At 46.1% G+C, this 14,272-nt stretch overlaps 2 protein-coding genes across 2 annotated transcripts in view; one reads left to right on the forward strand and one right to left on the reverse strand.

The window, feature by feature from the left end:
• The window catches only part of PRR5L (proline rich 5 like), a 95,566-nt gene that overhangs the window by 66,968 nt on the left and 14,326 nt on the right, over positions 1-14,272 (reverse strand). The gene's annotated exons all lie outside the window — the stretch shown is intronic.
• On the forward strand, positions 1,050-6,572 carry COMMD9 (COMM domain containing 9). The gene is made up of 6 exons (XM_084522161.1): positions 1,050-1,155; positions 1,251-1,376; positions 1,490-1,629; positions 1,810-1,844; positions 4,647-4,750; positions 5,594-6,572. The coding sequence occupies exons 1-6, from the start codon at positions 1,105-1,107 to the stop codon at positions 5,732-5,734; spliced, it is 597 nt and encodes a 198-aa protein (XP_084378287.1). The 5' UTR covers positions 1,050-1,104; the 3' UTR covers positions 5,735-6,572.

The following is a 14,272-nucleotide window of genomic DNA, read 5'->3' on the forward strand; positions in this document are numbered from 1 at the left end:
AAGCCCATAGATTACACAGATATGCTGGCACCAGATGTGCTGTGAATTATACAAGACAAAAAAGAGACAATTTCTCTCTCGGAAAGAGGATTTATTTGAATATCTTTCACAAAGCATAAAACGTACACAGTTTACTAAGGTAATGGTCCATATCATTGCAGCAATGCCATGATAAATCTTTTGCCTCCAGTTCCCACTGGCTGAAAACAGCGTGTTTACCGCTAAACTCTGCATCCAACAAAGGGATTTGCACTGACAGTAAAAAATTGATTACATCCAAGAGGGAAAAGCGGGAGAAGGGAGAATTTAGGGCTTGCTCTCACCCCAGCGATCTCACTGTTGACACAGGTCACGACTGCACTGCCAGGTACCCGAGGCTCTGACCTCAGCCCGGGCCATGCACCACTCGCATGGCGCACATCCTACCTTGCGCATGCCGCAGAGCAGACTTTGCCCAAATGCTTGCAGGCTCTCGAAGGACAGAGGCCAGTCCCCTCCACTTGCACTCTTGCTCCTTGGAGCTGCACGGCAGCAGGCGAGCTCTGGGCCAGCACAACACCATCCTAGCGTGGCTGTGCCGGGTGGTTTTCCTCTCAGTGAGGAGCAGACACCGTGTGGGCAGCCTGCAGCCAGACAGAGACCCCTCGGTGCCACCCTGACCCCTGCGGTGAGGTGGTTTAAGCCGCTACACATGGCTTAAGCTCAGGGTCTGGTTTCACTCTTCACTGCACTGACAGAAATGACCAAAAATAAATAAATAAATAAAAATCACGTCAGGTATTTCAGAAAGGGCACTGAAGTGTGGGTCTGTAAAGTTTGATGCAGGACGCATGCTAATTCGGTGCAAAACGTTATCCTGCACTTCAGCTCCGATAACTGTCGCAGCAGCTCGCTTTACGGACGGGGAGCTGAGGCTGAAACATTTCACAGCTTTCAGTTTTGTTTTGTTATTTTTTTCCACTTTTATCCCGCGTTAAAGCCAGGACCAGGACCAGGATCAGGACTACATCGCCCGGCGTGCCCGGCCCGCCCCGCCCCGCCCCAACAAGATGGCGGCGGGGCGGGAGCTGAGGCGCGGCGCCCGCCCCGGCTGAGGGCGCCAAGATGGCGGCGCTGCGTGAGGGGGAGTTCGCCGCCCTGCGGGGCCTGCTGAAGGTGAGCGGGCCGCGGGGCCGCCGCCATGGCGCTGCCGGGGGCCGTTCCCTGCCCGGCGGCGGCGGCTGAGCGCGTCCCGCTTTGCTCCCCGGCAGGCGCCGTCGAAGGAGGCCGTGCGGCAGCTGTGCCAGGACTGTTTCTCCAGCCCGCCCGCCGGGCTCGGCCCGCTGGCGCAGCGCGCCTGCCCCGCCATCGCCGCCAGCCCCGAGGAGGCGGCGCAGGTAGGAACCATGGCCGCGGGTGCGAGGTGGAGGCGGGCAGCCGGGGTGAAGGGGGCCGGGGGCTGCTCCTTGTCCGGGCTGGAGCCCCCTTCTCCCGTCTGCCTGTCCTGCAGCTGGTGGCCGCCCTGCACAGCCTCACCAGGCACGTCGTGTACCGCGGCTTGACGAGGGCAGAAGATATCCTGGCGCTCTTCCCAGAAGACTTCCACCAAAACCTGAAGAACCTCCTAACTAAGATAATCCTGGAGAACGTGTGAGTGTTACCGGCTGCTTTCGGTTGGGAAGTTCAGGTGGGTTCGCCTGGTTTGCTACGTGGGTGCTTGGCAGCGCAGGGTTTTGGTTCTGGCCGTGTTGTGCACGCTGCGGGCTGAAGCACAGCGCCCGCGATGAGCTGAGCCCATTGCTGATACCATTTTTTCCCGTCTTTTCACAGCTCTGCTTGGAGGAATGAAGCACAAGCAAGTCAGAGTAAGTAGTGTCTTACATTCTGATGAAATTAATGCTCCTGAGGTCATTTGAGCGAGCTTGGAGTTCAGAACTGTGCATGGCAGCATGTTTCAGTGCAGCGCAGCACAAAGATACCACCCTTTGCCTTAGATGAAGCTGTATGCTTGGGGCATCATTCAGCTTAGGAGCAGCCCGTAAGTTTGTATTCAGATCTGTGCTAAATTGTTTCCAGTCCTCAAGCAATTTCATTTAATGCTCAATCTGTTGCTACATGGCAGAATGCAGCCTGGATGTGGCAAGTATTTGCCGAACTTCTGAATATGAAGCACTCTGACCTTCCCATTCAGGTCTTTAAATGATGTCCATAGCCAACAACTATGAGCTGCAAAGCATACATTCATATTGGGGAGCACCTTATCTGTGCGCATTCAGTCACTTCTGTGCATTCTTTCTCTTTCACGCGTCTCTTCCAGTCGTGGTACATACTCATAACTTGCTTTTTCCTCACCTTTCTAAAGCGTGATGTAGTTAAGCAGTGCAAATGTTACCGGTAGCATCAGTCAGTGAGTTACCTCCTAGTTAAGTGCTCCACACAGCTATACTCGTTTGTTTTTTCCCTTAAGAGGCTTTCTTTTCAGCCGTAGCACTTAGAAATGAGAGCTGATTCATAACAGGAGTACTCTGAGGTCTGCATAGATCCTCTTGGCCTTTCTCTTAGCCTGCAGAGGAAATGATGTCCAAGAAGTAAACACTATAGCAAGACCCGGAAAACCACTGTCCCTCAAAAATCTTAATAGTATAAATGGTAGAAAATAGGGAGGGGGAGGAAACTATTGCATAATGCTAATACTGTAAATACAGCAGTTGCTTAGTCTAAACATTGTTCTAGCGTTGCCAAGACACGCAGTGCTTTTTCCTGTATCCTTAACACTATCATGCCTTAGAGGAAATGAGAACAAGCATGACATGCCAGCGACACACCAGCTAGCTCTGCACAAAGGAGAAGCAAGGCTGGGTGTATGGCTCCTGGAGCTTTGCTCCGAGATGAGTGTTTTTGTATTTATTAGATTTAGCCCTGTTGTAATGAGATTTTATTTTTTTAAGAAATGATGGATTATTTTAATGTTATATTCATGAAATATCCAACACATATTACACAGGGGCCAAGGCAGTGCTTTAAAGAACTGACATTCCAACTGATTGTCCTGTGTTAATCTGAAAATGTGGATGGTTTCCTGTCCCTCCAAGCTGCCAACAATCAATCTTTGCAAATTAACATACAAGACTAAACAGATGCATTTTATGTTGTTGCAAATACTGCCAAGTGCTGGTCCTGATGGACTGTAAACTGGAATTTCTTCCAAACACAAGAGCAAGGCAGCCAATTCTGCAGTGCCCCCTGGAGTTCTGAGGGGAGGAGGAGCCTTTCCCCTGATAAAGACAAACTCCTCTGAGCACCAGGAAGCAGAAGGAAAGCTTGGGATCACATGGGATCAGCCCTCGGGGAGGAAACTAGCACGTTATGGCATGCAGAATCCAGACAGGCTGCAGTTGCCTGTTGGGACAGTTCTTTCTGCAGCACTCAGTACGGGTTTAGTCTTTGCTTCTTCATCCCCCTCTGATACCCTTAAATAGATACCAAACCTGACCACCAGCAGTTATTTGCCAAGGCTTTGCAAAGATGCTCAAACTCACCAAGCACCACAGCTGAGATTTTAAACCGAGTTTAAGAATAAACTATCATCTCTCTACAGAGCTTTTATGGGGTTGGTCCTACGTTTCTTTCAGACTCATTTCAAAAGCCTGAGCCACACAGGAACAATGTTTCCTTGTGTGCCTGGTTCTTATTTGTTCTGACACAGTAGTTAAGCCTGCTAGCTGCAAATGCCTGTTTCAGACTGAGAGGGTTTGCCATTGTTCCCACATCCCTAGTGTAGACTTCCTTCTAGCGAGAAGTTACTGGTTTTCCCTGGAAATTGGATGCTGCACTGTTGAACGCAAGAAGCGTAGCTCAGCTTTTACCAGAAAATCGAGTTGAAAAAGATGCGAGAGGTGTTCTGTGTCTTATAAATGCAACAGCTGCAAAGTGGGGATGACGAGGGTCCGTAGTGCAACGTGCGGTACTCCATTAAGTATGTGCCATTACCAGTGACTGTCCCCATCTCTTCTCTGCAGCAAGGGCTAGCTGCACAAGTTTCTTGGCAGGGCAACCAAGTTGGACCTGTTCCTTCCCATTGGAAGGCTGATGGCATTTGCAGCCCTAGCACTATGGATGTCGATGTTGCATCAGACTCCTCAATGATTTCTCTAATGTGAGATCTGACTAGGATGGAACTGAAACTACATCTTCAATATTTTTAACAAATCGGCAGGACGTGTGAAGATTCCGGTTTCCTAGTTCTGTACTGCTTGGTTTTTAAGAAGATTCCTGCGTGCTTTCTTGCCAGTTACAGAACAGAGTATAGTAGGTCCCAGAGCAACTCATGATTAAACACTGAGTCTTGCAAGCAGGGTATGAAGAGGTGAAGATAACTTATTGTTCCCCTTCTCTTAGCCGCTCTGCGCTTGTCGTGCGTTTTAGCATCCTTGCTTGTGATGATGGAGAACCCTGTTTGTTATTCCAGCGTCACGTGGAGGCCTTATTGACTGGCTTATTACAACATAAAAATGATGTGAAGCTGGGTAGTAGCACTACAGCCGTACATTTTTCACAGGGCCAGCAGGATTGTGTTAGCGGAGAGGCATGTGTATGGTGACAGGCACGGGTTCTGGAGTCATCGTGTGCTGCCAGGCCTAACTGATCCCTGTTTTTTAATCCCTCAGTCTCCTTGCCTCGGCTGGTCGACATGGACTGGAGGGTGGACATCAAGACATCGTCAGACACAATCAACAGAATGGCAGTCCCGACTTGCCTGCTGCAGTTAAAGGTAATGTCAGGACCTGTACAGGACCAAAATAACTGAGTCCAACACCTGATTTGCCAGTGGCAGCACAAAATAGTTTGGACAGGCATCTGGTGCATGCTTACTGCCTGAAGGGTAGGAGCAGAGAGGCCCCTGAGCAATTCACAGACTTTCTCAGAGGTGACTTTGACATACAGCAGAACCTGGGAATCATCTCTGCGATGAAAGCCATGTTTTTATGGTGAGGGAGAGATTTCTTTGCATGATGATGAGAGAAAGCAGCATATTTGTGCCTAGCCACCATTTTTCTCTACAGAAAGAAAGATAAATTACAGGGAAGCCATTGGCCTTTAGTTCTAAGTCACTCAGCAGTATGTTTAGCTGAGTATGGTAGCTGGGAGATGTCTTCTGATTACTAATAATTTCCATCACTGTCCCCATCTGTCATTCGGGGAGTATAGCCAAAGTTAATGCTCATATTCTACAGAACTCTTGATTCCCCCAAACCAGTAAAAATGGGATGGGTAGGCTTCAGAGGAGGAGGAACAATTAATTTCTGTGTGTGGGATGTGATTACGTGTTGTGTGGGGTATCTGCTAAGATGCTTCTGATAGGGATGTGGCTTCCTGCCATGAGGCTCTTCAGAATTCCCCCACATTCACAGCTCAGTGTGCTTACTGGCGCTCTGCTAAAGGGAGTGCACTCCGCTGGTAAGGCTGACAGCAAGAAAATGGGCTCTGGGCTTCAGGATGGAGCTGGATGCCAAGTTTTTCTTAATCTGTGCATTAAGCACTGACTTTCCTAGTGGCACTGGAAAAAACATCAATGGATTTTTCATACACCTAACAACTGCGTTCCTGTTTTCAGATTCAGGAAGATGCTGCCTTATGCGGAAATAGTCCCGTTGTTTCTGCACTGACTGTGGAACTGAGTAAAGAAACACTGGACACTATGTTAGAAGGTCTAGGAAGGATCCGGGACCAACTTTCTGCTGTTGCAAACAAATGAATACCCAAGGACATGAACTCCAGCAACCAGGAAGGGAAGTATTCTACACCGACAGCTTTCCTACGTTGCAGCATTGTATAACACGGTTTGTTTTAACCAAAAAAAAATTAAGAATATTTTTGAGTTAATAAGATAGCTTTTGAAAAGCTCACACTTACACATTCCTTTGGCCTGGTGCCAGAAAGTGTTTTCATACTGTTGTTGAACAAAAATTGGTCTGTATTTTGGAAAAGGATTTAAGGGCTCAGAGCTTGGTTTAATCACAAGGGTCGTAATTGGAAATAGCAAATAGCTGCAACCAGTGAAGCAAGTGCTATCTCCCTGCCTTGAAATTAGGATCTAAAAGGCTCAAGCTGGTTAATGGGCTGCCTTCCAGCATTAGCAGACAAGGAGGGTACTTCCCTCTGGAATGTGCATGCACTGAGGTGCATGCTAGATGTAGCACTCTCTCCCTTTCAATGAAGCACAGCCATGCTGCAGACTGTTATTACAGGATAATGCTTTGAAATAGGGCAATTATGCTACAACACATTCCCTTCTGATCAGCTTCATAGCACCATTTGCAAAATGACTAGTCTGTACATCTTTAGCAGCAAGTAATTTCCTCCTTCTGTCTGAAAAGAATAAAGGAGTTCAGATAATTCATGTTTGGGTTTATTAGGCTTTGGGCTTTGCTTTCCCTGCAGGAAAAAACAGACTGGGAGAGTGAAGAATTGGTGGCCTTTGTCTGTGATGTAGGAAACCTTTATATGGCAATTGGTGCCTATATTTCCCCAAAGTGTTCTGATTATTTGTTTGTATAAATCTCCATTTAATTAAAAAACGAACTGCTAATTGATTTTTGGAGTCCTTTTCTGTGTAGAAGAGATGTTGTCCTGGGTTACCTCAGCCTTTTTGTGATGGTGCCTAGTTTCTAGGCTGATGTAATGGATGTTCACTTTTGTTGCTGAAGAGGGATTCTTTAGTTCCTGTTCAAATGGATTCATCTTTTAAACTGTTTTCTATCCCATTTTAGTAACAGGGCACCTTTTAGCACACGTACCAGCTCTGTGCTAGGTACAGGTAATGACCCTGACCTAAACCTTTACTTCCCCATCTGTAAGCACAGAAAATGAACAAAATGCAGACTCATCTCTGATGATCTGGTGTAAGGCACCGAACTGGAACACTGTATCCAAATGCTTTGTGGTGAAGTCCCACCTTTCATAAAACATTTGGCTCTCCTTCAAGACAAAATATTATCTCTCGTGTTTGCAAACATGAAATCAAGTGGGATGTGTACATAAGCTACAATGTTTTGTTAATTATTTTTACACATCTCCCCGCCGGCTAGAATACAGATGTAAATAAAGCCAGTGCTTTTAGAAGATTGAGGTAATACAGCTCATGCATCAAGCTGTATTAGGGTATTAGCCCTGTGTTAGGGTCCACTTAGCGGAGATCGTAACACTTGCACTGCCAAGATAACTCAGTAAACTTCCTATTTAACAGGGAAATCCAAAGGGAGAAGACAGATACTCAAGAATCTGTTCCACAAGTTTCAAGCTATGGATGATGTTTATAACCGACTTCTTCAATCTGAGGAAGTTTTGTTGCTTTCCAGCATAGCCTTAAAAATCTCAAATATATCATGCTATTTATTTTAGAAGGTAGGAACAACTGAGGAGGTGAATAATGAGATGAAGCACTCATAATATTAGAGGAGCAGAGGAGGTCAATACACAGGAAAACTTTGAGGTAAATCTTGAAGTTAAAGCCAAAATGGTGTAAGGACTAATGAAATGAAGAACTGATAGGTGCAGTCCTCATACAAACCCATTACACAACTAGAGAATAGCTGTGAAGAAAAGTCTTAGAACTGAAGAGGCTGTCCCAGTGTCTGAGCAGCTCTATCTGCATGTAGCTAAAAAGTGCTCATGGAGATTTAATAAATGAGGCTCTCCACTGAATCAGAGGTATGCCAAATATCTAATGACTTCAAGAGGTATTTCTCAAGTCATTCTGCAAGGAGATGCCAGTATTTTCTAGCTCAAGATGTAGGAGGCTACAAGAGAGCTTGCCTTCAAAGCTTTGCATGAAGTGTTAGGCATTTTTTGCTGGTTCTTAGCACATTTGCCAAGAAGAGCTGAGACTTACCACTCAGAAAAAGATCTTTAAAATAAGAGAGGCTGAGTAGGACTGTCATTACCCAACCAGCAAGAGTACTTCATTAAATGTTCCTAAAGTCCTAGTTATGGAGGTTGCTACACAGATAGAAAATAGCATGCCTGCTCTTCCAGGCAATTATTTGATTTTTTCCATAACATGATTGCTCTCTTAAAATCAGTTTTTTTAGCCTCCCTCCACATACTGCTGATGGTTGGAAAGCTAGCCTAAATGTGTTCAGCCTGAGTTTATTACTGGCTTGTTCCTGTGCCAACACTTTCCTCTTTAGCTTCGTTCTCTTCCAGATTTCCCTTTTTCCCTTATGCTTAGAGACAGTGAAATTCCCCTGCTTTTGTGACAACTAAGCAGAGTAAGCTCTATTTTCCGTGCCTTTCAGCATCACAGTGGCCATTGTTTACTTACAGTTTACATCTCCCTTGGATGGGGTCACCACGATTGTTCATTTCTGGAGAAGTGTGGTCCAAGGGCATTAATAAAGAATGGAGCTGTCGTAAGTGAATCACCTGAGTGAACTCCTCCTCCTAGGAAAACCCAAGCTCTCATTGTGAAGTGGAGCTCAAAAACTCCAGTATTATTTGACGAGTAGAAAAACACCACCTACACATACGCTGTTTGTCAAGTGAAAACTCAGTTACACCAAGCAAAGTAAAAATGAGTTATCTCTAAGAAAATTTCTCTTAGTGAGAAATTTGTTTGTAAAATACAAGTACGCACGTTCAATTTAAATTGTAATTTCATAATTCAGACCCTGTGTTGGACCTAGCTCTATCAAAGTCTTGGAAAATCATTGAAAACATGAAATTCTATTTTCATAAAATTAAATTTTGCTTCTTCTTACCACAAAGTGACAAAACCAAAAAAATTATACATTAGGGCATTCAGGCTAAAAATTCTACAGATGATGTGGGTGAAAGCATGAAGAACTTAAGAAAAAAAGGCCTTCAGTTGTGGAAGCTAGGAATCATAATGCTCTTTAAACATTGTTTTAAAGTAGCAGAGGAATTTTTAAGACTCATGATAGTTTGGTATAGCTGTAATAGTTACTTTGTGTTTAAATTTTGGGTTCAACATGTAAAATTTGCACCTTTAAGCTCATCCCAAACTATCACCTATAAAGTTTTTGCTTTGTATTTAACTGAGGTGTTAGTCTTTCACTCTAAAACATTACTGGTAACACAATGGCACATTTGGAGTTTTGTCTCAAGTGCAATATGTCAGTTTCACAACACGTTGGGTATCTCATTATTTCACTGGAGATAACAGTTTATATTTAACAATATAAGACAGGCCCCCTGACCAGATAAGGGCTGAAACAGGCCTTTTTGATAACAGATCTGAGAGAAATCTCTTGTTAAACGAACTCTTTCAAATATCACAGAAGCTGTGCTTACTGTCAGTTCTTGGTATTAGGAACAATGTATTTATTTAGCAGCATCATTTCCTCAGCTGCTTTATGACTGTAGTAATTCTGAGTCCTAATAATTTTGTTTACAGGCTAAAGAATATTTCAATAAAAACAACAGCAAAAACCCTACAAAAGTAATTTTGTACATAAGTACAAAAGTTAATGCTTATGCTAATCTTTACCACATATTCCTTACAAGATTAATCTCACTAAGCTGTAGGGGGTAAATGTAGGTGCGCAAGGTTGTAGTAAATCAGTAGTAGCACTGGAAATCCCACCTCCCCAGTTCCTTTTCTAACTTCTCGACCCCTTGTTGGTTCGCCACTTTCCAACACCCACGTCAGGAGCATCACTGCACGAGCACAGTCCTGCAGTGTTACAGCGCGAGACCTGCATTTCCCCCCCCCCAGCATCCAGTAATCCTGCCCAGCCTTTTCAAACAACTCTAACGTTTTGCATCCATCGGGCCCCTGCTTGCGGGCACTACACCCGCATCACAACATTGGTGAGTAAAACCTCGCAAACCCCAGCAAAGGGACTTCTGTAGAAAGCCTGATGAGAACATGCTCTTGAATTTCGGAGTTACACCCCAAAATCCATAGATATCCATCCAAGCCTCGTGGTAGGCACCAGTTTTTGAAGCAACACACAACAATGAAAACTGAGGTGTTTGTTTTACCATGACTAGGCAGCAACCAGACCATCTGCTGTAGCTTTTGTCGTTTCCCTGTGCTCCACAGGGCAGTCACTAAGCAGCGCTTGCCATTTTAAACGTTTGAGAACCACCTTCTCCTACAAGCTCAGCCTTTGACAAAGAAAAGAGGGAGAATGAAAGGAAGGACACAAAACTTTGCTGGACGCATGGACGCCTTTTTCCCAGCAGATGGCGAGCTTGGTCTCCCCTCGCTGTCCCACAGCAGTTCCCGCAGGCAGCAGCAGCCTGTGCTGGGAGCAATCGGTGCCTGCAACAGCCCCGACAGAGCCATTTGCTCCAGCAGCAAAACAGAGGCGACAGGGATATCAGGCACAGGTTAGCAAAAAGTCTGTCATCTGCTACCACCGCTGCGGGGGGAGGCAGCAGAGCACGCTCCATGGGATGCCAGCAGGCGATGGTTCCCTGCAGCATGCCAGTCATTTATCACAAAGAAGCACGAATCCTTCCTTTTTTTTTTTTTTTAAAGCCAGGTTAGATGCAAATTCCTCCAGGGACAGGTTTGGCACCATAAGGAAAAGATGAGCGTTGTATCTAAAGAGACGCTGACAACTTGGAATATGTCAGAGCTGGCCCAGCTCAAACAGTGCCAGTTCTGTCGCTAAATGGCAGCAAAGGGTGCTGCAAAAACCATGTCTGGAGAAGGAGGTCAGATGAGGGGCTGTGGGGAGAGCTCCTTCACACCCAGGCATGTTGCAGACCACCTTTGAATCCTGTACTGAGCACAACGAAAGGCGTCCTACACAGCTGATGTCTGTTCTCTGTGTATGTGCACATTTTCCTGATGTTTCTTCACCTTGCTTTTGCTGCCGTTTTTAACACAAGGCCGGGGACAACAGTATCTCCCTCCCCAAAAGGCATCAAGGCATCGTCTGGCTGGTTGGAGAGGAGGTGCTAAAGCACACCAGCAACACTGACTCACCAGAAGTGCTGTCAAATGCCCCAAGTAAACACCAGGAGCAGAGACAATTAACCAGAATCTCATTCCCCTCCTTTTTCTCTCCTAGTTACTGCTGTTGCAAGGCTCGGAACAATTGTAGGTATAGCTTTTTTTCCCCTCCAAGGAAGACATGATTTTTCAAGTTGACAGCGTCCCTTTATGCTGATGAGATAGTGAAGGTTCAGCGCCAGCTAGCAGCAGAAATATAATAGCATCCATTAGAGCTGTTAGCTAGAGTCTGCCAGTGCTTCTGTTTGTAATTTAGAGTGTTATAACTCAGCCATGCAAATAAGATGCAGGCAAAACTTTACATTGAAAATCTGGGCCTGGCAGCAGGCTTTCTAGTTCCTCACACAAAAAAAAAATAAATATCGAATTTGCTTTGACGCTCTGGACCACGCTGTAAGAATGAGATAAGAAACCTAAATGAGAAGGCTGCAGCACACCCCCGCCTGGCCTTTGCACTGACAGGGAATCGGGCTAATTGGCCACGCTGACGTCTTTACAACTCTATCAGTGCCTGTAGCTCCAGAGGTGTCCGAGCCCCCATTCTGTACCTGGAAGACTTGAGGCAAATTTCATCGCCGCTTCCACACAAAGCGCTGTACGAGTCAGCACGGCGTGCTGAGCCCGGCCTCTGCTCTGCACAGCTCAGCCTGGATAATAAAGTTCACTTGCAGATTTAGGAGCAGAATCAGCGTGTTACGCGCTGTCAGAAGTACTCTGCTTCCTGAGCACTTTGTGGGATTTAGGCCTCAGAGCCTCACTCCCCAGCCTGTTTCTGCAGTCCCCTCATTTATCTGCCCACAAAGACACGTGACCCTCACTTTTGATTGTTCTGGGGGGGAAATCCACTAATAACAGTCCCTGTTAGTCCATGCTCTGCTCAACCAGAAAGGCAGAAAGTCATGGAAAATCTAGGAAGTTTGACTTGGATGTCAACAGACAGCTGAAGGCATCTGTGCAGACGTGTCTGCTGACAAGTAAATAATCAGAAGATCAGAATGAAATGAAAGAAACACAAAACCACCACTGAGTGCACTGCATAACACGAAGTTGAAACGCGGATTTAAAGGATTTAAAGACAACTTTTTTTTTTCCCCCCCTCTCTGAAAAGGACGGCATGAAAGCGCCCTTGACCATCTGTCTCTCGGAATGCTTTCCTCTGCCTGGGCACAGATGGCAAACTTCAAACATCACCATCACTCGTCTGCAACATCAGCCCTGTAAGCAATCTTATTTACCGTTTCTATCCATCGCTTTCCAGTGACCTCGTTTCTCATTTTGGTGCCAACTTCGAAGTTCCTGGCTAATATGCAAGGCACTGAAACAGCCATGTTCAAAGCTGCCCTTGTGGGTGTGGTAACAGCTCCCAGGAAAGCAAAGACCCTGGAAGTGAAATGAAAGCTGTGCACGTTTTTACCTTGTCCTCAGGCAAGAAACAAATTAAAAACCTATCCTATGCTTAAAAAAAAAGAAATAAAAGCAAACCCAAGTAAAAAATCTAACCAAGGTGCAGCTGTCATCCTCTCTTTCGTCCCAGTGTGCCCAGCACCTCTTGAGACTGCAGGTTCTGGGAGGCAGAGACCTTGCCTTCAGAGCGTGCCGCTGCTGCCCCCAGCACTGCCATCAATAACAACACGGATCCTGCCTGTTGTTTGTGATGCATCAACACGACAGTTTAGTTATTCCAGGATCAGATTTCAGGCTTGCTCGTTGCTTGACACAGCAGTGGTCTTTTATCTTTTGCTAGATAAGTAAGACAGATCTGTGCAGTGTAATGGATGGATTGAGTCCCCAGAGACAGCTTGCGGAGCAGCAGCCCCATTTTCAGAGGCATGGAGCCCTTTGCTTGGAACTTCAGATGCTGCTGACAGACTTGCGATAACCCTCCCTCTGGGCTCACCCAGCCTGCAGGGATGAAGGGATCCCAGGACTATTCCCAACAAGAGAAGTAATTTGTGTAGCATTTTTGGTTAAAACTTCTTCTTCCCCAACGTTTCCAACAAATCTTTCTGTATCAGAACGCGCTGTCATCCTCCACTCCACAGCAGACCGCACTCTAGCACTGAAAGGACATCATCCCATTTCGAGAATTCAGTAATAATACATGGAAAGTGCCAACATTCAAAATTAAAAAAAAAATAATACACAGACTCTCCTAACGCCTCCGTTGAAGCAATGAAAAGAGCTATGAAGTCTGCTGGTGACTGAAAATGAACTCGACTTCCAGGTGATGAATTCAATTTATTGGTAATTCTCCAAAGAGAGGGAAATAGCTTTGGGGATGATGACTGCATACAAAATAAACACCCTGGTCACTAATGATACTCATCGTTAAGCAGAGGCAGCTTAACATTAGCAGGGTTTGGGGAGGGAGCACCATGTAGTATAGGGCTGTTCTGATGGCAGGCATGGCTGCAGCTCCGGCTCTCAGCCTGGTTTTGCCCAGAGCTCTGCACGCCTCCTGCAGCTCTGCATGAGGGAACAGAGAGGGCCCAGGGGGGCAGCTGCAGCTCCCCAGGCATGGCAGCGGTGTGCAGTGGTGGGCCTGGCCTTCATGCAGGACTTGGGGCCTTGCTGTCACCTCTGGGGCCCCAGAAAAACTGCAGGGGGCAGCCTCGATGGTAGTGGAAGTGCAGACTTCTGAGCTGCCTGCCTGTCTGTGCCACAGCTCACCTGATCTCTCTGTCTCCTGCCTAGCAGGTAGGAAGGCAGTCACACCTATTTTAGGGGAGATGGGATAATTAACCAATCCGCTTGGTATTAAGCCTCTTGAAGTGTGTAGGCAAAGGGACTTACAAGAGTGCTGAGCATACTGCCAAGAAAAAGATGTCAATGCCAGAGCATTGTGTTCCCTATGACAGCGCAGGCAGCAGAAATTATTTTCTGCTGCCTACAAAGAAAACAGTGTTTTGCAGAATTTATCACTCTCTCTGGTTCCTTAGAAGCACAGCACCACACAGCTTTGAAAATACAACAGGCTTTGACTCCTGAACTTAAACCTAAATCATTATTACAATGCTCTTCAAAGGAGTCGTGTCCTGCTGGGGTTTATAGCTGAGAGCAAGTCTTCACCTCTCCCTGACCCACTTTACAAGTTTGTCCTTCCACCTCATTCATATGGAAAAGCTTCAGAAGGAAGCTGTGAAATAGAGGCCTCAGCGAAGGAGCAGCACATTTGTTTGTTTCGGAAGAGGCCCCGTTTGCCTCATCTCGATTTCAGACCTTCCAGGTAAGCTGGCAGCTGCTTTCAGCAAGCAGCAAACACCGAGATCCCTACCTCCAGTGCTTTTTGTGCTTTAGCCTTGCCTG

The sequence above is a fragment of the Aythya ferina genome (genome assembly GCF_964211825.1).
Source record: "Aythya ferina genome assembly, chromosome: 5".
In the NCBI taxonomy this organism is placed as follows: Eukaryota; Metazoa; Chordata; class Aves; order Anseriformes; family Anatidae; genus Aythya; species Aythya ferina.